Genomic DNA, 25,094 nt, shown 5'->3' with positions numbered 1-25,094 from the left:
CATTGTTATTTTGCAGAACAACAGTACTTTGAAGTAGAAAAGCGTCTGGCTCAAAGTCAGGAGAGACTTGTAAATGAGACGCAAGAATGTCAAACTCTCCGTGAGGAGCTTAAAAAACTTAGTAAGTATAACTCCACATTCTGAAGATTGGACAGGATATTCATTCCTTAGTCTAATGGTATGCTGAAACGCTTTAAGTTTTAAATAGGAGTTCAAAATCCATCCATCAACTACATTTGTTGTTTCTGCAAGTAGAGAGATGTTTTGCTTTTGTGTTCAAGTCGGCTTTTTTTTAATGGAATTTTTGTTCTAATGGAAAAAAGAAACAACCTTGCTTTCTGATTTTTGTAGTAATAGTAGTACAGTGGGTTATGTACTGATCTTCACAATAAATGCCTCTACTCTAAGCATTGCATTAGTTTGCCACGATACTACCTAGTCCATCCACAGCAAAGTCTTGAGTTCTTTTTTTTCTTATGTTGTTAAGGGAAATTCTGGCTTAACTGCATTTGGAGAGTGAATTCTGTCATTACGTTACAGTGGAGGTCCCTCACTATTATTTATTTTTATCCAACAGATGAACAGTTGAGGTCACTGAATGAGAAAAATAAAGAACTTGAAGCTGCTCTGGATCGCAATGCAGCCATTCAGGTACTGGAAGAACCTGACGATAAGTTGAAAGGCTTTGGTTCACCTGTCTCTTTGCAGAAAAGAATGCAATCAATTTCCAAACTGGGCTGTATCAATATCAGTACAAATATGTACTGGTGTACGTATTTACATGTCCATATTGCTGTGCGTACAGGAAAATTGTGTGGATTTTTTAAGTAAATGCTGGTGGTTTAGTAAACTGAATTACAGGTGAATGTATGTCAGAGCAGGTGCTTTTATTTCAGTCTGGATAGATTGTTTCATTCTAGCTGAAACCTGTTGTGAGGTGACTTTAAGCCGAACCTCAGAAATTGGACAAAGGTATAAAGAGTTGTGTTTTTTCCCCCATCCTTTCCCACACTCTGGCACAGTTTACCTAGCATTATGCTCAAAAGTCATGGGGTTGCAGAATGAGTCACTTCCACTGACTGATCCAGCAGACCACTAATTTTGGAGCAGGAAGCAAAAACATTATTATTAGAGTGATTTCTCTACAATGAGAAGACAGATCTGATTGTTTCCCCAGAGGGGCTTACCTGGGCCTAACTGAAGTGGTTTGTACTGACACCTTAGAAGGCAGAAGCAGTACTATAGCCTATAAATGATCCAAGAATATTGATTTTTATTTGATTTTTTTATTGATTTTTTGCGTGTGTTCATACTTTGGTTGTTCTTTTAGCTCTTATATTTAACCAAATAAAACTGTTTCAGTGAAGTCTTAACTATCAAAGCTGTCTTTCAAAGAATATTAAAATTAGATGCAGTTTTGAACAGATCCTGTTGCTTCTTTTGGATTTCTGTTAGGCCTTCAGTTCATTTCATCTACTCAAAGTTCAATGATTTTCATTCTAATCTTCATTCAAATACAGCTAGAACCAGAGGGAGTCTTGTGGCAGTCTGGACCTGTCTATGCCAATTGAAAAGCAAAGGCATGAAAACTACCTATTCAGTATGCTGGTCTTGAAAGCTGTGTGATACTTCTCTCATCTTTGCTGTCTAATCTTATGTGATAGTGGCATTTCACATTTAAGCACAAAGGGCCAGCTGGACATTAGTATCAGAGTGATTTATGGGGAAAAACAAAACATTGATTGAAATATGTTGGCTATTAGGCACTAGAACAAAGAGGTACATTAACCTGCCTTTGTTTGAATTCCATACCCCAACATGATAGAAAAAATGGAAGCAGCCATGCTTTCATACTATGTAGTTTAGACTGATTCAGCTGCCCACTATAAAAGCCTCTTATCCCAGTTTTCAGTTGGCTAGTGTAACTTACTGTGGTTTAGCATGCTTCTCTGTGGTGGTAAGTGTACCAAGGTGGTATAGTGACTATAAACTGTTACAGAAAGTTGATCACATTTCTTTATTGCTCTTTTGCTGGTTTTTTTTTTTTTTCAGAGTCATTTAAGTAGAGAAAAAGAAGAACTGGAAGCTGAAAAGAGAGATTTGGTTCGAACAAGTGAAAGACAATCTCAGGAAATTGAACATTTAAACGGTATAGCCAAGAAGATATTAACAAAATATTTCATGTGATTTTGCTAAAGACATGCTTGAACAATTGAACTGGTATGGAGTATCCAGTTTGTATAGGCAGCACCAAGTAATGGATTAGCAGGAAACAGTATTTAGAGAAAAGGAAACAAGGCAGGAAATTACATGCTAATTGCAGAAAAACAGAGCAATTTGATGCTTGGTTTTGTAAATATAAAAACATGTTATACAATATCGTACTGTACAGTATACAATCACATACATTATATCTTGCTTATTCGCATTCTTTACAATTTAGTTAAGCTGAGTAATTAAAGGTGTTATCCAGTTAGCTTTTTTTAACACTGATTTCCCTCCTCCAGAGGATGTTAAACGCTTAAATGAAAAGCTTACAGAAGCAAGCACAGAAAAGGTGAAACTTCAGTTAAAGTTGGATGAACTTCAAACATCAGATGTTTCCATGAAGGTATGTAGTACTTTATATGCATAGTACATGTTAATGTTCTAGTAAGTAGTTGTTAATATGTGATGTAATCATCATTTTGTCATTATTGTCTTTGAAAGTAGGTCAAGTGTACTCCTGTTATTTATAACAAGTTATTTTATTGTAAAATTGGTGGCTGTGACTGGAAATAAGATATATATTTATAGAAGGCAAGGGGGCGTGAAGTTGGGCAAGCATGTCCAAGCCTCGCTGGTGGCAATGGTGGCTGCTCGTGCACACTAGGAAGAATGACTCCAGGTCTGTGAAGGCAGGTAGAAGGGAGAAGAATAGCTGTTTGTGAACCAGCACCATTTCTCTGTAGGCAGAATAAACTCCATAAAAAGCTGAAAGAGAGGAGGAAAGGAGAAAAGAGAAGGAAAACTCTGATATTTTAGTTTATTTCCTTTAACTAGATATTAATCTAGTTAATGTTCCCAGCTAACATAAACTTTGAGGAAACTAACTCAAGTTTCAAGAAGTTCTTGTAGTGTGAGACTGGTAAGTCAGTATTACCAATGTAATAAGGAACACTGCCTGTCATTTGGTGCTATTCATCAAATTACAGTACATTTTTGCTACTCCTACTCTGATCGTACTACTTTGATTAGCTTCTTTATTTTCTGTGGAACCGGTAAAATTACACTATGCAATTTTCTTTTTAGTACCGTGAGAAAAGGTTGGAGCAAGAAAAAGAGCTACTACAGAATCAAAACACGTGGCTGAATGCTGAGTTGAAAGCCAAAACAGATGAACTTCTACATACTGCCAGGGAGAAAGGCAATGAAATCTTGGAGCTTAAATGTAATCTGGAGAACAAGAAGGAGGAGGTAGTGTAATTGCTGAGTGCTTTTGCCATTTCTTGTAAATTATAGCCTCCTGATTAACTGAGGTTAACAAAACTGAGTACTTTAATAACTGTATTCAAATAAAAAAAAAATAAATGTTTTGCAATTAATAAGGAGGTGTTTTTTCTTTTAACTTGTGATTTTTAAGGAATACGTACAGTTACCATTATCTGGATTAGAAAAGTCGAAGATTTTAATTATAAGCTAGATGTTTTGGAGTAGCTGATAACAAAGCTATATAACAGTATAATGCTATTAAAATGTATGGGAATACAGATCTTAATAAGGAGAAGGGGCAGAAGGATCTGACTTAACATTCTTTGTGGATTGGAGTGATAATATTTTTATTTTCCTGCAACAAAATACATGGCAGAATCAGTGGCTGTATTTTGAAAATACAGAGCTTCAAGGAGCTTCTCTTTTTGAGTACCTGAGCAGTTTCTTTAAAAACTGACAATTGGTCAGGTTTTCTGTGGCACTTAGCTCCACTGAGGCTTGTGGGTTTGTTTCGTTATGCATAATTGGAGCAATTTGGAGACTCTCACTTTTTCATTTAGCTGAATGCGTGGGAGCAAAGACTGTTAGAAAATGTAACCATTTATGCTCTTTCTGGAACTTTTGGGGTTTTTTTTAAAGTAAAAAACAATGAGATGGGTGTTTTCCAAAATAAACTGGACTAGAAAGACAAATCTATACATAGTGTTCTCATTTATTCTTTGAACAGGTTTCCAGAATGGAGGAACAGGTAAACAGCTTAAAACAGTCAAATGAAAATCTTCAGAAGCATGTGGAAGACCTTTTGAATAAACTGAAGGAGGTAAGATGACTTGAAGTATACATGAAACAGCATTACAGTTGCTTCTACAAATTAAAAAACAAAATGTGTGAAACAGAAATAGTGGAATGCTCCCTCACCCTGTCTCCTCTTTAATTTACTAGGCAAAAGAACAGCAAGGTAGTATGGAGGAAAGATTCCACAATGAACTGAATGCCCACATAAAATTATCCAATTTATATAAGGTGAGTTTATTGATTCTGTAATAAGCGTATACTAGTATTACTTGGGGATGAATCTTAGCATTAAATGTAATGCAGGCCAGTTTCAGGGGTTTTTTTCCCACAAAATGTGGATGTGGGAAGACTCTACTTTCCATTGCAAAACACACTGAAACATCCAAAACATTGTTTTCTTTGCTGCTGTTTTAGGCAGCATTTGAAATCTTACGTTGCTTGGATCATTTTGTAAATTAAGCAAAACTGGGGTTAAAATAGTAATTTTATGCTAACTGTTTTGAGGCTTCATGTTGGGTGAAAGTGATGTGTTGGGAGGTAAAGGTTTGTATGTAAAATATGACTATGCAAGAGATTTTTCTGAGTTTGGTTAGTAGAAGTTCATTTCAAATAACACTGCAAGTGTTAGCGATCTGATTAAGACACAGCTGAATGTCATGTATTGTGTCAAATAAGCACCATCCAAAGAAGTAATATTTGTTTGTTTTGTCGGCTCAAAGACTGAAAAATATCCTGTAGCGTATTGACTAAGACAAAGTCAGCTAAAGAGGACAACTGATTGCTCTTTAGTTTACACATATTAGAGTCATAGGTTAATGAGCTCTGTTTCCTGAGTTTTCTTGCATAGATACTCACATAAACATTCTACCCTGTTTAATTCTGAAGTCTACATTAATACTTGTCTGATTAGATGTAAACTGATGTCCCTTCATTGAACAGCAAGTCAATAGCTAACTTTTCTGGAGCATAATGCATTATCATTTACCTTTTAATTTGGTTTTGGTTTGGTTGGTTGGTTTTTTTACTCCTACTCATTCATGCTTTTATTATAGAATCGCTGATTTGGAGGAGCTTAAAGGTTTGTCTTGCGTTTAACATAGGGTTTGCTCTGTACTTGTAACTTCTGATGTATTTGTCTGACCTGATATTAACAGCATCGAGATTGAGTACCTTCCCATGGGAGCATTTCTGAGACTTCACTGATTAGCAGAAGTTGAATCAACTTTATTGCAGTTATCTCTAATGGACTTGCAGAATTGCTAAAGTATTGTACGGTCTTGCACTTGTGAGATCACTAACGGGAAGCAAAGCAAGTTTATATAAGATTCCCTAAAAATACCAAATTTTTCAGAATTATTAAAATTGAGTACTCAAAATTTCTCAGAATTTTCTTTAGTGAAGAGAAGGAACAAAGCCAGCACCAGCTATAAAGCGGCTAAAGGGCGTACATTTTATTTGGATTCGTCATATCAAATCAATGTCTGACACTTCTTACTCTCAGATGGGCAGTTTGCATCAAAGTGAGACTTAATCCAAGTGGAAAGAGAATTGTCCAGTCTAGGTGAATCTTTTAGAACTTTACTCAAAAAACTACGTGTTCATAATTTTTGGTCAGTTTGAGCTTTCTTATAAAAATATAGTTGCTATGTACTAAAAGGTAAATAAAATGCTTTTATTTAGAGTGCTGCTGATGACTCAGAGGCAAAGAGCAATGAACTGACAGGAGCTGTAGAAGAGCTGCACAAGCTCCTGAAGGAAGCAGGTGAAGGTAAGCTGTGAGTAAGAAACGGCAAATGGAACAGAACAGTTGTGCTCCTTTGTAACTGTCTTGATCCATTGAAAAATAGGTATTGAGCGTTTATGAAAGGAACTTCATCAGGCTTTTGGGATGGTGGAAATATCAGTTACTTTGTAACAAAAATTTTATGTGACTATTTGAATTTACTTGGGGGAGGAACTATTTTCAAATATACCTGGAATTTAACTTTGGATTTTGATGAGAGGATTTAATTTTGCAAGGTATGTCTTAATTTTAGTTTCTTGTTTTAGATTCCTTTTCACTGATAAAAGGACAGTTTAGCCCTCTCCTAAGCAAAGGTGATAGGCAGCAGTTCATGCTTCTGTCATGCTACTGAGTTTTCTTATCAGCATGAACTTCTGCAGATCATACAAAGTTAAATTTAAGGTACATATGCAAATTCTGATCTTTTTAGAAGGAAAAAAAACCCAAACAAACCACCACAACACAGCAAGCTGCTTGTCTGATTTAATTTTAGCTAATAAAGCAACCCAGGAGCATTTGGCCGAGGTGGAAGAGTCAAAAGCTGTAATGGAAAAAGAACTGAGAGAGAAGATCAGTAAACTGGAAAAGGAGCTGGAGAATGCTAATGACTTGCTGTCCGCGACAAAGCGCAAAGGTAGGGATAACACTGGGAACTAAAATACAGAAAGCCTCAGGCTTTCTATCATCTTGCACGAAAATACTATGCTGAATTTCTGTAGGAAGTAAGTGCATTCATCTTAACTCATCTTTGGTCATTTCTAATCATGAATTTTAGAAGCTTTTTCATGTATATGTGTGTGTATGTGTGTGTATATATATATATGTATATGAAAATATATAATTTTTTTTCCCCACCAGAAAATGCATTTCTATCAAAATGTTTTTTTAAGTTCGTTTGTTAATCTGACTTATCTTTTTAAAGAAAAGGGAGAGGAAACATTTCCTTAAGGCTGAATTGTCATGCTTTTAATTATTATCTAGAGAGGGGAGTAGGGATGATAAACTATTCTTATTTTCCTCTTAAAAAAAAAAGACAACAACAAAAGAAAAAAACAACAGAAAAGCTCTGTCCTTAAATTTCTATCTAACGTTAAATCTTGCTCAGTATTCACTATTATAGTTCTATCTTTTTATGTTGAAAAAGAATAGTTTGTTTGCTATATATAAGTAATTTCTAAAGGAAAGAGAGAGCAGAGCACAAAGGAATGGAGAGGCGTGAAGTGTGTTTGCTGTATCCCTATATTAATTCATGAAAGTAAACCAGTGCTCTGCCACTCTAAACCCCCGGCAGTTTGCTGAGAAATCTGATGTTAAGCTTTGCTCCCGCTATTTCAGTTGCTTACATTCAGAAATGATCTAAATTTTAAAAGTCTAATAGCAAAAGCTTTTCAGCATTTCAGATTAAACTAGTAAGAGACACTGATAATGTATGACATGAAATATTGTATGTAATACCAGTCACTTGCACATGTGTCTGTATATTATAGATGACAGAAAGCTCTTAAACCAGTAACTTTAAGGGCTTAAAATAGTAATTTAAAATACAGTAGTTATAAAGCACAAAGGTGAATGAAGACATTCTTTGTATTAATAAGGAATATTTATGATGGGAATTATTGCAGCTTTTTAATGGTAATTGGTGGGATTATATCTTCAGGAGCCATATTGTCTGAGGAGGAACTGGCAGCTATGTCTCCCACTGCTGCAGCAGTAGCTAAAGTAGTCAAGCCTGGAATGAAATTAACTGAGGTAAGCGAGAAGAAACTCTAGTTTCGAGGCCCTTGAAATGCCAACAGAGAGACGCTAATCGTATAAGGGTGCAGGCTTAATTGACTCTTTTGAATTTGGTGTAATGCCTGACTGAAGTTGATGAAATCTTTTCATGCGTTTGAGGCAGACTTTACTGGCTAAATTATTAGGATTTTTTTCAACGTACCTTACAGTTTTTCTTTAGTAGATCAAAACATTTGTAGGGTCTTTAAGTTCTTTTTCTGAAATACGGGGGTTTTTGTGCACATAAACTTATTTTCTGTATGCATTTTTGGCAAGAGCTTTTTTTTTCCTTATTTACATAATTTTTTAATCTGTACAGCTGCACATTTGGCTTATACTTGCAGAAAAATTTAACATAATCATAGAATGGTTTGGATTGGAAAGGACCTTAAAGATCAACCCACCTGCTGTGGGCAGGGACACCTTCCACTAGACCAGGTTGCTCAAAGCCCCATCCAACCTGGCCTTGACCACTTCCAGGGATGGGACATCCACAACCACTCTGGGCAACCTGTTCCAGTTCTTGCCACCTTCACAGTAAAAATTTTTTTCCCAATGCCTAACCTAAATCTACCCTCTTTCAGTTTAAATCCATTACCCCCTGTCCTATCACTACACTCCCTGTTAAAGAGTCCCTCCCCAGCTTTCCTGTAGGCCCCCTTTAACTACTGGAAGGCTGCTATAAGGTCTCCCTGGAGCCTTCTCTTCTCCAGGCTAAACAACCTCAACTGTCCCAGCCTGTCCTCATAGGGGAGGTGCTCCAGCCCCCTGATCATCTTCATGGCCCTCCTCTGGACCCACTCAAGCAGGTCCATATCTGTCTTATGCTGGGGGCCCCAGAGCTGAACACAGTACTCCAGGTGGGGTCTCATGAGAGCGGAGTAGAGGGGGAGAATCGCCTTATGATGTTAGGTCGTACATATTCCATGGTTTTTTTCACACTTCTGTTTATGCAATTTGTATTTTGATTTTGTTTGTTATTGGTCATTTTGTCCAGCCATTAAATTACTTTCTTCTGTGCTTGCTGCTTTCTTTTGTGATACTAGTTTTGATATTTCTATTGTCTTAAACTTGCGTAAGATTTGTCCCTTTTACATAGAATTCTTCTATTGCACACAGTTGAACTATAAAAGTTTGCCATTTTTAAATTAATAGGGGTAACTGCTTTGCCATGGTATGAGTCCTAAAAACACATTGTTTTGAAAGTCCAACTTGTTTCTCTGAATTAACAAGTTTAGAGTTGTATGAAATTATACTGCTTTAAGGTACGAATTGTATACTTACCAGTGGCTCTTTTTTAAGAGGTCTGTCCAGGTGTATCAAAAACAAACAGAAAAACAAAACCAAAAAATCTTTTGTTGCAGCTGTACAATGCATACGTAGAAACTCAGGATCAGTTGCTTTTGGAAAAGCTGGAGAATAAGAGAATCAATAAATATTTGGATGAAATAGTGCAGGAAGTAGAAGCCAAAGCACCCATCTTAAAACGTCAGCGTGAAGAATTTGAGCGTTCCCAAAAAGCTGTTGCTAGTCTGTCTGCAAAGCTTGAACAAGCTATGAAGGTCAGTATAAAATAAAAGTGCATGTAAATTTCTGGAAAAAATGTCTTTTTAATTCCTTAATCCTAATGGCTGTCAGTAAACGTATAAAATGGATCTTTTAGTCAACTTTTATTGTGGGAAAATATCTGTTGAACTTTCTAGCTTGCAATTTAGTGGGCTGTGCAAAGAATTTTACAGAACCAACATTTTTCAGAGTTTTTTACAGTGAAGGCTTAAATGTGGTGACTTATAATCTCTGATTTTCTGAGAGAGTAGAATTCTTTATAAACAAAGATTAGTATTTGTCCAAAGAAATAAAATCAGACTTCGGTGCTCACTTCCCATTAACTTTAATACATACACTAATACAGCATGAAAGAGTGTGGCTTTTGATTCCTAAACATTTGGAGTTTATCCTTTGGAATGTTACTTCAAAGTAGTAAAGTGCAGTTTGATTCGCAAGGCATGTCTCTACATGACATTATCTCTTTGGAAAGGAATGTGTCGGAGTTGAATTGCTACATGTTTCTTAATGGTTGTATCCTCACAGGAAATCCAACGATTGCAGGAGGATGCCGATAAAGCCAATAAGCATGCCTCTCTGCTTGAAAGAGAAAACCAGAGACTGGAAATACAAGTAAAAGATCTTTCACAGCAGGTAGAACAAATGTTGCTATGGTTAAATGTACTATTTGCAATTTATTTATTAATATGGTGCTGTATTTCTGAAGTTTACTTTGAAGTTGTGTTCAGCCACAGTCATGTAGACTTTGGTTGTCATAAAAGCCTTAGTGATGTTAAAAGCTTATCCTTAAGGAAACGTGGTATTTACATTTCTGTTTACAAAGTTAGAGTAAGTTTAGCTGCATAGAAGTGCTGCTGCTTTGCGATAATATTGTTAAACATCTGACATGGAAAATTCAGATATAGATAGATAGCTATATAACTTCTTTGATTGGAATGTCCTGTGAACTGTTCGCAGAACTGAACACAGACTATCTACTTCTGACCTTGATGTGGTTTCCTTTTGTCAGACTGTTTTTTCTATAACGTAATTATCTTACAAGGATTTATTGATTGTAACAGTTTGTATATTGTAGGAAAAAAATACTTAATTTCCAAGTACTTTATTTCTAATGTATTGTTTTTCAGTGTGAACTTTTGAGTTTGTGTGCAAGTCTTATACTAGAATGTTCTCTTTCAGATTCGTGTGCTTTTAATGGAACTTGAAGAAGCTAGAGGCAATCATGTGATTCGTGATGAAGAAGTGAGCTCTGCTGACATCAGTAGCTCTTCTGAAGTGATATCTCAACATCTAGTCTCTTACAGAAACATTGAAGAACTTCAGCAGCAGAATCAGCGTCTCTTGGTGGCTCTTCGGGAGCTGGGAGAAGCTAGAGAAAAAGAGGAGCAAGAAACAACATCATCAAAGTAAGCTATCTGTTCCTTCTAGAAAACTGTTTGTACTAAATAGTAACAGGGATTTATTAAAACACTTTTCAGTTTTTTGCTTCTGATTGTTATTAATTGTGTGCATCTGCATATGTAAGTGCACATATGCTCGTGAGCAGCTATGTAATTCATAAAGGCAAATTGTTATTAAGCAACACTGTCTTCAGGTTTAGATTAAAATGGCTTCATAGCTATATATCTTGTAATAGGTCCTCTCATCAAAATCCAAAGTAAAAATAATTGTCGGTCTTTTCGTGAATGTGATTTCACACAACAGAGCTGTTTTTTGAAAAAGAAAAGTTTTCATTCCCATTAGCTGAACAAAAAATTGCATATGTGCATGTCTAATTTACTAGCTGTAAAGCCCACAAATAACGTATTTCTGTATTAAAATAAATAATCAGCAGCCTGATTCTCTGCTTATGCTACTGACTGTTGTTTGAAGTTATTCATGTGAATAGAATTGTCTCTATTCTGCTTTTCATGGAAGAGGCCTTCTTCCTTTGTCATCTACAAAATGGCAAGCCCAAAGACCAGTCTTCCTATAATTTTGCTCAAAAACCTCAGTGGTGCTTAACTTTCAAAGATGCAATAAATGCACGCTGAAGGACTGTGACAAAATGTAAGGGTTGTGTCATCTTGGTATGCCTCGCTGTGTGTGTCACTGAAAACAACTGTTGTTGGTTTCAGAATTTCTGAGCTTCAGAGTCAGCTTGAGGAAGCTCTTAATGAGCTGGAAAAACTGCGTGAATCACGTCATCATCAGTTGCAGCTTGTTGAGTCCATAGTTCGTCAGCGTGATATGTTCCGCATATTGTTGGCACAGACCACAGGAGCTATCATTCCCTTGCAAGGTAAGCTTCACGTTTCTGCACCATTGGAAAAAAAAATAAAATTGTCATTTGTTATGAATTTTCAGTAATGGTGCTGTAATGGTACTAGTAACTTCTGTTAATCTAGTATTCAACTTTTACCCTTACTCACTGGAAAACCCGTGAATTTGGATTTAGACACATGATATTATTTTTACAGTATAATAAATAGCTACATAATGACTGACATGTAGTGGTGACTACATGTGTTCTGGTAGCATACTGTAGGTATAAAGAATGAGTTGCTCAGGAGAGCCCAAGACTTCCTAGCAATACAGTATTTTTCTAGCCATATTTCAGTGTGACTGTATGATCTTCTGCTTTGGCAAGCATTCATTCAATTGTTGCCTTTAAAATTCCCTTTATCTTTTTTTTAGCTTCAGGTATATTACCAGAGGAGATTTCTCTTACATCTACTCCAAAGCGCCCAAATTTACCTCAAGCCATATCAACTCCTGCTCCATTGTCAGTGACTGAGTCAGTGGAGACTGTGGAGGCTAAGGCTGCTCTTAAGCAGGTATATTTTTCAATAAACACTGTAGAAAGCTATCACTGTTTTTACTCTTGTAAGCACTTTAATGTCTATTCTTTGATGTAGTTGCAGGAAGTTTTTGAGAACTATAAAAGAGAGAAGGCAGAGAATGACAAGTTGCTGAATGAACAAAATGAAAAGCTTCAGGAGCAGGTCACAGACTTGAGATCACAAAATGCAAAGATATCCACACAGCTGGAGTTTGCCTCCAAACGGTAAATCAGTTATTTAATTTCATTGCCTTATGTGTTCTCTGTCAACAGAATCATGTTGATTGCTTGATATCATTTGCTCAGGAAGAGTTGCCAGTTAAACATTAATATTGTCTATTCTGTTAAAGAGCACAAAGGAAACAGTGAAGGAGGGATCAACAATATACCTTCTATTTGAGTGAGCCACATACGTGAAAAGTGATTGTCGTGGTTTAACCCCAGCCAGCAACTAAGCACCACGCAGCCGCTCACTCACTCCCCCCCCCTCCCCCACAATGGGATGTGGGAGAAAATCGGGGAAAAAGAAGCAAAACCCGCGGGTTGAGAAAAGAACGGTTTAATAGAACAGAAAAGAAGAAATGAATAATGATAATGATAACACTAATAAAATGACAACAGCAATAATGAAAGGATTGGAATGTACAAATGATGCGCAGTGCAATTGCTTACCACCCACCGACCGACACCCAGCTAGTCCCCTGAGCGGCAATTCCCCGCCCCCACTTCCCAGTTCCTATACTAGATGTGATGTCACATGGTATGGAATACCCCGTTGGCCAGTTTGGGTCAGGTGCCCTGGCTGTGTCCTGTGCCAACTTCTTGTGCCCCTCCAGCTTTCTCTCTGGCTGGGCATGAGAAGCTGAAAAATCCTTGACATTAGTCTAAACACTACTTAGCAACAACTGAAAACATCAGTGTTATCAACATTCTTCACATACTGAACTCAAAACATAGCACCATACCAGCTACTAGGAAGACAGTTAACTCTATCCCAGCTGAAACTAGGACAGTGATGCACAAGAACATGAAACATACAGCTGTGTTCATATACCTCTTGCAATTAAACAATTTAATGTGGCAAATGTAAACTTTGCTTTGTTGTTCCATGGGAAGTTATGAAATGCTGCAGGATAACGTTGAAAGTTATCGTAGAGAAATAACATCTCTGCATGAAAGAACCCAGAAACTCACAGCAACAACTCAGAAGCAAGAGCAGATAATTAACACTATGACTCAAGACCTGAGGGGAGCTAATGAAAAACTGGCAGTGGCAGAGGTTAGTAATACAGTGTATTATACTGCTAGATATTCCACGTTAGCATGAGAGTTTTTCTTACGATTATCTTGAAAGCTGTCAGAACTTGAATGTGTGACTTTTTGAGTGCATCAGCTATTAAATCTGTAAAAGCTTGTGTGCATGTATATCTGGTGCGTCCATTTGTAACATTCCACAAAATATCTCGAGTACAGAGTGAAGATGCAACAGCATTCTGAAGGTGTTTCAGTTTACAGAGAAAACAGAATTTGATTAGTCAAACAGTTGTGTTCTTAGTGTTCTTGGCTTAATTTGCATGAATTTTAATTTACAATCTATAATCTTAAAAGCTCTTTTTTAAAAACAGTATTAACTAATCATAAAAAGTAATATTAAAATTAATGGACAGATTTGGGATTCATAACAAAGTTCTTGTTATTATTTGCTGTCTTAAAGGTGAGAGCAGAAAACTTAAAAAAAGAGAAAGATATCTTGAAGATGTCAGATGTGCGTTTGACTCAGCAACGTGAGTCTTTATTAGTTGAACAAAGAGGACAGAACTTGCTGCTTACTAATTTGCGAACTATTCAGGTATGTGGTATTATTCTTATGTCCAAGTTTGGTCTGTCTTTCAGAGTTTTCAGTAAATACCCATGAAATGGAATAAACCAGTCATGGCATAGGGTCTTAAAAATGGATTTTCTTTTTTGTTGTTGCTACAGATTGACACTGAACTTAAAATACTTGAGCAACTTGTTTAAGCACGTTTGTTATTCGTATCCTAAATTATGATACTCTAGTATTTACCTGGGCAAAGTCCTGATAATTTTGAGTTGATGAGAAGGGTTTTCACAATAAAATGGGAACATAACACATGGAACAAAGTAAAAGGAAAAAATCTGTATGTGAATTTTTATGATGGCAAAATATACCAGTGCCTGCCTTGGTAGTTTATTTTTCTATTGTTTTAAGGTATATTTAGTTTTATACTTTTCTGTCTTCTATTATAAGGTATATTGACTCTTAGAGTATATATTTATTTTTATATATATATTTAAGGTTGCACACTTTATTATGTGACTGAATTCTGTTTCTGTAGTAGATCTTTTGGGTTTTATTAATCCCTGGAATTAGACTGCATGAGTAATAGATTTTCTTCTAATAATACTTATTGTATCAATATTATTAAAAAATCCTTCAAAACTAAGTCATACAATGTAAGTGCTTCTTTTCCTAATTTTCTATATCTACCTATTATCGCTTGCTCCCTGCAGTAATTATCTTGTGATGGGAGAAGTGTGACAACTTTGTATGAAGTGCTGCAGTAATTCAGAAGAAATTTATTAAAGTGTATTGTAAGCATAGTGCATTGTGCTCTTTTATCAGGGAATACTGGAGAGGTCTGAGACGGAAACAAAACAAAGACTCAATAATCAGATAGAAAAGCTAGAGCGTGAGATATCTCAGCTGAAGAAGAAACTAGAAAGTGAGGTGGAACAAAGACATTCCCTTACCAAAAATCAAGAGGTAAGTATAATTATATATATGCTAAACTTCTTTTAGTGAAAATAAAGCAATAGTTATGTGGCTTCTGACAGCTTACAGTGCATTGTTTTTCATATGTGAAATTTATAAACATATTTGGTCTTTGTGCCATTTGTGAATAATTACAAGTTTAAGAACCTTGTGTTTTCAGGTTCATATCCTGGATCTTAAGAGGCAACTCGAGACTGAGACAAACCGTCACATTAACACAAAGGAACTTTTAAAGAATGCCCAGAAAGAAACTGCTATGTTGAAACAGCAGCTTAACAGTACAGAGGCTCAGCTAGCATCTCAGTCATCACAGAGGGCTCCAGGGAAAGGTAAGATGGTTTTCTATGTTGAATTTCTCTTTGTTAAACATTGCTGTCTGCAGAATGGTAAAATTCATAATTCATAGTAGCTTAGATTTAGGAGGACAGTACACTAAATAATAAACCTCTTCATTATTACAATCACATATTCAACCAATTATAACCAGGGTGATTTGTTAAAGTAAAATTAATGTCCAAGCAGTCTTTGACAAAGGGGAAAAATAAAGGAAAACTTATTAAAGGATCCCTTTTATTTTTATTTGAAAGAACTTAAGCCTGTTAGGTAACTTGTTTTTAAATAGCCAGGGTCTTTTTTGTCTGAATCGACAATGTTTATTGTAAGCCACTATTTTGGTTAGGGCTAACAATTTTGTTTAGGGAAGCTTTGTGAGAGTGATTGTTTTTTCCATGTTATTATCCTATAAAGACTTCAGTTTTCAACAGAACAGTGGTTTGAAAAACTGAATTAAATTTCATCAGTTAATGAATGTGTTCTAATATTATAGGTCAGCCTACTACAAGTGAAGATGTGGATGATCTTGTAAGTCGACTAAGACAAGCTGATGAACAAGTTAATGACCTGAGAGAAAGACTCAAGACTAGTTCTAGTAATGTGGAACAGTACAGGGCCATGGTTCTTAGTCTAGAGGAATCCCTTAATAAGGAAAAACAAGTAAGTAGTTGCCATTGTTTATTAGAGCAAAACCAAAAACAAAATGAAAGACTTTTTTTTCTTGTACTACAGTACAGTCTGTAGGATTATGGGAAGAATTACAAAAAAACTAAAGTTAGTTTAGGAGGCATTAGAAGATAATGTAGTACGACCATATTTTAGACAATTTTATTAAAAAGACTTTTAATCATGGAAATATTAAACCTTTTTGCAGAATAGTTTTAAAATGTTGAATTGTAAATTTGATTCAAAGCTGTATTCTGCTAATGTCTTCCTTCGAAAGAGGGGAATTGACTTTTAAAAACTCTTTCTTATAACCCTGTGAGCAATGATTAAAAATATTAATTAGCTGTCAATCAAAAGCAGTTAAATTTACACCTTCTGCATCAGCAAGGTCTTCAGTGATGCAAAAGAACGCTCTATATGTGGTATTCATGGGAAAAGCTTAAGAATGACCTTCTGATCTGTCATACACTCCACCATGTTAATAGCGAATGAAGCCTGTTCTTCCAAGCTGTTCAGCATATCAAAATAAGATAAATTGGGGAAACAGAATTCTCATCTTCTACGGAAGTTACAGCATCAGTGCATGATGGAGTGCTGTTTGTCTAGTATCCAAGTTCTCTGCCTGTCTGTGTTGTGTTACTGTAAAAACTTCATCGTGGCTTGATATGCTTTAGCAATATTGCAGATTCTAGTGTGTGATAAAAAGATATGCTGGCTACTGCACATTTGAGTGCAGTCCCATAAAACGTTTCTTGTGTGTACTTCATGAGGTGTTGCAGCTTTGAAGGAAAAAAAATAAAATTCAAAGCTGTTTGTGATTCTCCACATTTTCAGTGTTGTTATTCTACATGAGGTGCTAGGAATACCTATTCTGGCTTTGAATTGGTAATAAAATACTGGTTTCATATCAGAATACCCTATTTAAAGGGAAAAAAACCGATCTCTTATGGTGGATTTTAATGTAGGTGACAGAGGAAGTTCGTGCAACAGTTGAAGCGCGTCTGAAGGAGTCTTCAGAGTATCAAGCACAACTAGAAAAGAAGCTGATGGAGTCAGAGAAAGAAAAGCAAGAACTGCAAGAGGAGAAGCGTAAAGCTGTGGAGAATATGGAACAACAGGTGTGTGCTGAATGCCCCCTCCCTTAAACTCCCTTGTAGAGAGTCCAGAAGAATGTACTTTTACATAATTCTCTAAACTTCAGTTTGTTTTCACAGTATAGTAGTGTGCAAAACTAAATCTTCTAGAATGTACAAAAGGCTAACTAAATTTGTGAGAGGTTTCCAAACATGAGTAGTACATTAACCTTATAACTTTTGTAGGGTGATTGTGTATTTAAAGCTGTCACTATCTTCCTGAACTTCGAGCAGAGTTTGCAGAAAAACATGACTAAAAGCCTTTGAGAAAGGTTTCAGAAAACCCTTTTTGGAACATGAGCCAAAACCAAATTTGTAGCATGCATGTCTCTTAAAACCAGAGTGGTCTATGACCTTGTTTGTCTAGTTTATATTTGGGCTCTTACTGGGGTTGAAAGAAACAAGGTGACTGCAACTAGAATTACTGCAGGTCCAACTCTGAAAGAACAGTAATAGATTTTTACCAGGAAAGAGCTCTGTATATTAATAAGTCAAAATCTTGAAAGTATTTCTCTTTAGATTAAAATTAGTATTTAAAAAAATTAAAATAAAATAACCACCCTTCAGTTCTACATTATTCACAACTGACTACATTCAAAGCCTTGCTGCATTCAATACTCTGTAAAATACTTTGCCATTTAGTCTTTGTTTTGTTCTTGTTTTGTTTTTTTGTTGTTCCCCCTACCCCATCACTGTAGCTATCGGAACTAAAGAAGACTCTGTCAACCGTGCAGTCAGAAGTTCAGGAAGCTCTTCAGAGAGCCAGCGCAGCTCTAAATAATGAACAACAAGCCAGACGCGACTGCCAGGAACAAGTATGTTTGTAGTATTTGCCTATTTTAGCCAGAGGTAGTAAACTTAATGTTAGTTTTTCATTGTTTTTCAGTTGAACTCAAAACATTTTTTAAAGGTAGTGCTGCTCATCAGAGACTTGTGGAGGCAAGAAAAGTGCTGTAAGAGCACTTTCTCCATTTTGTAAACAGCTGCTTATTTAATGCTTCACTTTTCTACCTGATCAAACATTGTGGTAATATCAACTAAACTGACTTTGAATATAACGTTGTGCTGCAAGCACAGTTTGTGCTTGTTTCACATTTAAGAAAACAACAGAAGATACAATGGGTTACTGTTTCTGAGGTCTGTTTCATTATGTAAAAAATTTTATTGGGGAATGCAATTAACTGTTTTTAATGAATTGCTACCTCAATCTCCTGAGGGAGGAGCAAAAAACTCCTCACGACAAGAAGTCTCACAACAAGACAATGGAGAAAATATCCTTCTAACCAAAACATAATTGTCATCTTTTAAGACTATGGGGCAGTATGATGATTAGTAGCACCTGATAAGACTGTATTGTTACCAACTGTTTTTTGAAGGAAATCTACTTTTCTGCAGGTGAGAATTCCAGCAACACTGATCAGTGTAAAGGATGCATAAAAATTTTTGGCTGTTGTTTAATCCAGCCCAAAACTTAGTAGACAGGCATTTCCATTTTTTTCAGCTAATACTGTGACCATAGTCTGTCCTTAGCTTTTTAACCTCATGCAGTAAGTATCTTTGCTCATTCACATGTAGAAGTAACCACTGGATGTTCTTGGACTAATACCTGCCTGTTATCAGTGCAGAATCTACAGCAAGAGGTTTGATTGTTGAGTAACTATAGAGTGTGTCCTCCTGCTAGCCACTCAAAGAAAATTATTTCAAATTCTAATTTTTCCTAAAACCAATAATTTCTTTAAGGGAACCATTCTAAGCTTATCAATCTTTATTGTATTTGAGAATGAAGAGGTTTTGGCCAATGGTTTTCTTTTTGATTAGCAGTCACTGATTTTGTCTAGAATTTGAGAATCTCTTTGTACATGTCAAATGTAACATTAAAGGTAACAGAATCTATTTTTTATATTCTTCTGCAGGCAAAGATGGCTTCTGAAGCTCAAAATAAATATGAACGGGAATTAATGCTTCATGCTGCCGATGTTGAAGCATTACAGGCTATTAAAGACCAAGTTACCAAGAATGCAGCAGTAAGGCAGCAGCTAGAGGAAGCCGCTCGGAAAGCTGAGTCTGAATTGTTAGAGTGCAAAGCGTCCTGGGAAGAGAGAGAGAGAATGATCCAGGTATTATTGTTTTTATGGTTTCAGTGGGTTTTTTCAGTTAACAGAAATTCAGCCACAGAATTCACAGCCATTAAACAATTTTCTTGTAGGATGAAGCTTCAAAACTTGCCTCCCGCTGTGAAGATTTGGAAAAACAAAATCAATTATTACATGAACAGCTGGAAAGTCTGAGTGATAAGATGGTGACTTCTATGAAGGAAGCCATGCCAACTGCTGTGAATGTTTCTCTCAATGAGGAAGGCAAATCTCAGGAACAAATCTTAGAAATCCTTAGGTAAATTTAGCTCTGGACTCCTTCTCTCAGTGGCTATAAATTAGTTGCCAAATTAAATAGTTCTGTATTACTTTGTATTTGAAGGATAATGTATAAAATTTAAGTGCTTTTTTGCAAGGTAGGAGGTGGTGTACTACATCGGTAACTAATAGAGGAGGTTCTACTCCTAGGAAAAAACTGAGAGTCAATTATGACAGGAAGCTAAATCAGATTTTAGCAAATGTAATTGGCAAGAAAGATTCATAGAGGTGATTTTTTTCTCATTGTGGTTTTTAGGGGTTTGATGTAGATTTTCAAGAATTTTTCTCTAGGATTTTCTTTTTGATCTTTCTGAACCAATTTCTATACTCAGTAGACCTTCAGATATAAGATGCTTCAACTTAAAACGCTTTGTCTTGCACTTTCATTGACATGATGTGGTGTTCATTTTCTTACTGCAGATTTATACGTCGAGAAAAGGAGATTGCAGAGACTAGATTTGAGGTGGCCCAGGTGGAGAGTTTGCGTTACCGTCAGAGAGTGGAGTACCTGGAAAGGGAACTCCAGGAACTTCAGGACAGTCTCAATGCTGAGAGAGAGAAGGTGCAGGTATGGTTGGATATTATTGTTTATGATTTCAGTAAGTAGAGAGGGCTTTACTCTACGTTCTACTCTTTGTCTTTGCTGCCTGTGCCCAAAAATGAAGTTTTGGAAGAATCAGGAGCTTTTAAACTGGGGTTGCTGTATAGCCAAATGGAGGATCTTGTTTTGAGTCCTATGAAGCAGTGTGGCAATTCCAAAATCACATAAATAGGGAAAATAAAGATAATTTCTTTCAATTTTTTCCCAATCTCCCATTTCTTAAGTGATATTTACTTGTTTTAAATGTACATATGAGATAATCAATGCCATGGTAGCTTTCCAAGATGGTGTTATGCCAGATCCAAGTAAGTATATGTGCATGTGCAAGCAAAACAAATGACTGAGTTAAATCTTTTCAAAAGGTAACAGCAAAAACCATTGCACAGCATGAAGAATTAATGAAAAAAACTGAGACCATGAATGTACTGATAGAAACCAACAAGATGCTGAGAGAAGAGAAGGAGAGGCTAGAACAAGAGCTACAACAAATTCAAGCAAAGGTTAGTCCTGAGGTTCATGTAAATTTTTCGATATTCAAGCTGATGAGTTAGTGTCTGGACATACCATTGCTAATTACAATAAATATGTGATTTAGATGGTGATTATTTCTTTACGTCATACACAAATGAGGAAACTTTCCATTTAGAATTTTAGAAGACATTGGTCTACCTAGAACATTGGAAGGTTTAAAGTTCAGTTTTGTTTAAATGAAACTGAAAATCAGCATTTATCCTTGGCTAGAGATATACCAGTAACAACAATATTATCAGCAGATAAATGAAAAATGGCACAGGAATACATGCAAAGCAGACCACAGGTTTATTAAGAGTTTAAAAGGGAGATACTCCCTCTTCCCATTCCTACACACCAGTTATTTTAATGGAATCTGGTGCAGTGTTGCTTGGCTTCTAACACGTAATGAATAATCTGTTTCCTGTACCAAAGTACAAAGAGTGAAAATCTAAGATTGTGAAGTCATAGGGGTATTTTTTCTCTCTGTAGGATCATCCCCTGCTCTTGCTCCTCATCCTTCTCCCTGCCCCTAGGTGGCCACTGAAAAGCAGAGAGTCAGGAGAGAAGCTATGTCATGACTTCCTGAGGGTGTTGATTTTGCTCTCTCTGTCACTCTTACTGTCATTGTTCAAGGCCTACCATATTCCATTTCCTTCAGTGTCATAAGATCCAGAGAGTTTAATCCCCATTTGTGTTTTTTCAGGTACGCAAGCTTGAGGCGGACATTCTACCTCTCCAAGAGTCTAATGCTGAACTGAGTGAGAAAAGTGGAATGTTGCAGGCGGAGAAAAAGCTGTTGGAAGAAGATGTTAAGCGCTGGAAAGCCCGGACTCAGGTGGGGAATGCATGTTTTCAAAGAAGATTTGGGGGAAAAAAAACCCCAAACAACCAAACTAAAAAACTAAATTTTCTTTAAAACACCAACAAACTAAGAAATGTATTTGAATTATAAAGCATTGTTTATGCAGCTTCAGAATAGGCTATTCTAATTCATAGGCATTCCAAATCAAAATGCAAAAGCAGTAGCTCTAATTCAAAGAGATTTTCTGGATATTAATGTATAATCATCTTATGAAAATGCAATTCTCAACCTTTCAGCATTTATTGAGTCAACAGAAGGACACGGATCTCGAAGAGTATAGGAAGCTGCTTTCAGAGAAGGAGGCAAACACCAAGCGTATACAACAGATGAGTGAAGAAACAGGCAGGCTTAAAGCAGAAATAGCCAGGTGTGGTATAAGTTAATTAGTAAAAAGTGTTTTGCAAAGCAAAGTATTTTAAATAAAGCTGTATCTGGAAGTGTAATTTCTTAACTGTCTCCATGTAACTATGAAACCTTTGGTATTCCTACTGTAGCTTGATAATATGCAGGTAAAATGAAGCGAGAACTGTTTTGGAAGCTGTCTTTTAGCTGAACTTATTCTGAACTAATGTATTGAAGAATAATTTGTATTCTATAAATACTCACTTGTATTGCAAAATCCTAGAAAACAATTCACTAAAGATAAAGCTTGTGATATTGCATAAATGAGCAATATTGAAATGTATTGATTATTTCAAACATCTCATTTGCATCTTCCTCTAATCTCTTGTTATTTAGAACTAATGCATCCTTGACTACAAGCCAGAATCTCGTTCAGAGCCTGAAGGATGAAGTAACTAAAATAAGAACAGAAAAGGATACTTTGCAGAAAGAGCTAAATGCTAAAGTGGCTGACATACAAGAAAAAGTGAAAACTATAACACAGGTCAAGAAAATTGGGCGCAGGTACAAGACTCAGTACGAGGAGCTGAAAGCACAGCATGATAAGGTAGACAGAATTTCTTGGCAAATGAAGAAAAAGTGTATTTAAAAAAGTATGTTTGCATCTAGAGCCACGTATAATCTAGCTAACAGTCTTCACGTTCCCTTAGTATAGTACTGTATGAGTACTTACCTGTGAAGAGAAAAGCAGAAAATCACGTACTTTATTCTGCAGTTACCTCAAACTACCACAAAACATGAGCTGCATATCTCTTAAAATTTTGCAGTATTCTTAACAGAACTTTAGCATTCATTAGAATTCCTAGGTTTCGCCCAGAACTTTTTAAACGATCAGTTTGCATGCAAAAGCAACTTGTGGAAATAATGACGTTCTAATCAGATAGTACCCTTTAGCCTGATACCACTTAACGTGTTTCAGATGGTTGCGGAAGCATCAACTCAGTCTTTTGTAGAACAACAAGAAGATCAAGTTTCTGTCCAGGAAGTACAAGAGCTGAAAGACACTCTCAATCAAGCTGAAGTGAAGACAAAGGCTTTGGAGGCTCAGGTTGAAAGTTTACAAAAGGTAAGAACAGAGTGAACAAGTTAAGAACAGTGAACAATTTCAGAGTACTGTACTCTGCTGCAATCTTAAATGCATAACTGTGACGAATGTGGGGGTGTTTTGCTCTGTGTGTGTGTGTGTGTGTGCACGTGCATGTATGCACAGAAATATCTGAAGTGACCTATTTGTGCCTCTACCTTGTTGGGAAAGAGGGACTTCAAACCTGGATTAAATCCTGTGTCTAGCATGTCTCATGTTGTTTCTTGGAATCGATAAGTGGGAAAGAATGCTGTTCTTTCAACTTTTGCATTCAGAGAGGGCTCGCACTCCCCTCTTGTTGGTTAGAAGCCTTTTAACCTTAATACAGTGGTCAGCTAATACTAGGTCCCTGGATCTTGTTGGACTATATATTTGCCAAAGTAGCTGGGGGTTGTGGCCAATAGTTGCACTCTCTCTTTCTCTCTAGACTATAGCAGAAAAGGAAACTGAAGTTAGAAGTCTTCAGGAGCAGATAACACAGCTACAATCAGACCTTGGTCGTTTTCATCAAGATCTGCAAGAGAAGACTACACAGGAAGAACAGCTCAGGCAACAGATCACCGAGAAGGAAGAGAAAACTAGGAAGACCTTGCTTGCGGCCAAGCAGAAAATTGCACAGTTATCTGGTATTATAGTATTTTTTTACTGTCCTTAAGGTGTTTTCTTCTGTTTGGGTTTCTGATTATTCCTATGGAAGAGCATTTAGAAAGGATGGTTTGGAAAATAGGTCTTTATATTTTACTTAAAAGTTTTTTCTAGATTAGATGTTACAGGAATTGTTCTAAAACTTAAATTTTGATTACTTCAGGAGTTGATAATATATAACTAGCTGTAGACTGGAGCTAAAAAAAGTTTTGCTTAGTTTTGGCCAGCCAACATGATAACCCCCATTTTTTATCCTTCTGTTGATAAAGCAGATTGACCATACTAACAACTAGGGTAATTCTCCCCTTCCCTCTTGCCTTCCCTAAGTGTACAGGTGTAAAACATGCTGCATCCTCTATTTTTAATTGATGTTATAAGGAATGATGGTGTAAGAACTTGCTGAAAACATCTTGTTCTTTTGTGACTACTTCATTTCATTACTTATATATAGTTATTATATAATTTTACATTTATTTTTATTTAATTGCAATTAAATAGAAAAAACAGCATGTGAAAGTTAAAATTACTTCTAAGAGCTCCTTTGATAGCTTAATGGTTTTAAGATTTCAAAATACTTCAGTAACCTATTAAAACAGCCAGGTATTCAGCATGCAGAGCCTTAGTAAGCAGCTTTACAGTGGCAACACTGAATTCTTTCCTATTCAATTAGGTACAAAAGAACAGCTAACAAAAGAAAATGAAGAGTGGAAGCAAAAGAGCAGCTCATTAGAAGAGCAGAAGACTGAATTGGAGGTGCGGATGAGTGCACTCAAATCACAGTATGAAGGTCGAATCTGCCGTCTGGAAAGAGAGCTTAGAGAGCAACAAGAGCGACACCATGAACAGCGAGATGAGCCACCAGAGTCTACAAACAAGGTACAAAATTCTTTTAGCTATTTGTGTGAGAGGAAATAAACAGCTTGCATGTCTCATGACTGAACGAGAACTACAGCTGTCAGTATGAGCGCCACTGTCCAACGTGGTTTGTTTTTGTGTAATCAGTAGTTAATGCTCAGGACTGCTGTATGTGAAGGTGCTTTCTCTAAACATCCTAAACAGCAGATGGAAATTCTTGTCATAGGACTCCTACACTTAAAAAAAAAAAAAAAAAAATCAGCCCAACAAACTGTGCGCTATTCAAAGTCCCCTGGTTTTGGAAATATACAAGTTGGCTTTAGTAAGGATTCAGAACTTAATTTAAACCTTATTTCATGCCATAGTCAGAATTCCCAGTGCTAACAAGCGTACAGTTATATCATTCACTGTGAATTAGCCCATGAGCTGTTTGCACTCTGCTCTCTATTTTTGTATTTTTATCCATGCATTCAGTATAATGGGTTCTAGCTGCTATTGTCTCAATAGCTTCAGAAAATACCTGAGAAATTACTGCGTTGTTTTACATACTTGGTATGACTGGTATGATTTGTTTTAAAGAATTTGC

At 36.3% G+C, this 25,094-nt stretch overlaps 1 protein-coding gene across 3 annotated transcripts in view; it reads left to right on the top strand.

Annotated features, from left to right (window-relative positions):
* Positions 1–25,094, top strand: part of TPR (translocated promoter region, nuclear basket protein) — a 44,013-nt gene that overhangs the window by 1,914 nt on the left and 17,005 nt on the right. For 2 of the 3 annotated variants that reach the window (XM_030031796.2, XM_030031795.2), the window contains exons 2-34: positions 17–121; positions 578–651; positions 2,053–2,149; positions 2,508–2,611; positions 3,292–3,456; positions 4,199–4,291; positions 4,414–4,494; positions 5,947–6,034; positions 6,543–6,683; positions 7,707–7,798; positions 9,187–9,384; positions 9,914–10,021; positions 10,568–10,794; positions 11,506–11,669; positions 12,065–12,204; positions 12,286–12,434; positions 13,326–13,488; positions 13,924–14,058; positions 14,854–14,994; positions 15,164–15,332; positions 15,830–15,996; positions 16,968–17,120; positions 17,834–17,950; positions 19,049–19,252; positions 19,342–19,526; positions 19,967–20,114; positions 20,510–20,647; positions 21,364–21,495; positions 21,759–21,889; positions 22,261–22,471; positions 22,844–22,990; positions 23,436–23,634; positions 24,324–24,529. In XM_030031796.2, the coding sequence (XP_029887656.1) occupies positions 17–121; positions 578–651; positions 2,053–2,149; positions 2,508–2,611; positions 3,292–3,456; positions 4,199–4,291; positions 4,414–4,494; positions 5,947–6,034; positions 6,543–6,683; positions 7,707–7,798; positions 9,187–9,384; positions 9,914–10,021; positions 10,568–10,794; positions 11,506–11,669; positions 12,065–12,204; positions 12,286–12,434; positions 13,326–13,488; positions 13,924–14,058; positions 14,854–14,994; positions 15,164–15,332; positions 15,830–15,996; positions 16,968–17,120; positions 17,834–17,950; positions 19,049–19,252; positions 19,342–19,526; positions 19,967–20,114; positions 20,510–20,647; positions 21,364–21,495; positions 21,759–21,889; positions 22,261–22,471; positions 22,844–22,990; positions 23,436–23,634; positions 24,324–24,529 (4,772 nt within the window). Of the gene's footprint in view, positions 1–16; positions 122–577; positions 652–1,520; positions 1,601–2,052; positions 2,150–2,507; positions 2,612–3,291; positions 3,457–4,198; positions 4,292–4,413; positions 4,495–5,946; positions 6,035–6,542; positions 6,684–7,706; positions 7,799–9,186; positions 9,385–9,913; positions 10,022–10,567; positions 10,795–11,505; positions 11,670–12,064; positions 12,205–12,285; positions 12,435–13,325; positions 13,489–13,923; positions 14,059–14,853; positions 14,995–15,163; positions 15,333–15,829; positions 15,997–16,967; positions 17,121–17,833; positions 17,951–19,048; positions 19,253–19,341; positions 19,527–19,966; positions 20,115–20,509; positions 20,648–21,363; positions 21,496–21,758; positions 21,890–22,260; positions 22,472–22,843; positions 22,991–23,435; positions 23,635–24,323; positions 24,530–25,094 lie in introns of those variants that run through there. The other variant, XM_030031797.2, reaches the window with a different exon arrangement.

The sequence above is a fragment of the Aquila chrysaetos genome, chromosome 12, assembly GCF_900496995.4.
Source record: "Aquila chrysaetos chrysaetos chromosome 12, bAquChr1.4, whole genome shotgun sequence".
Classification (NCBI taxonomy): Eukaryota; Metazoa; Chordata; class Aves; order Accipitriformes; family Accipitridae; genus Aquila; species Aquila chrysaetos.
This window is presented reverse-complemented; position numbering and strand designations above follow the sequence as displayed.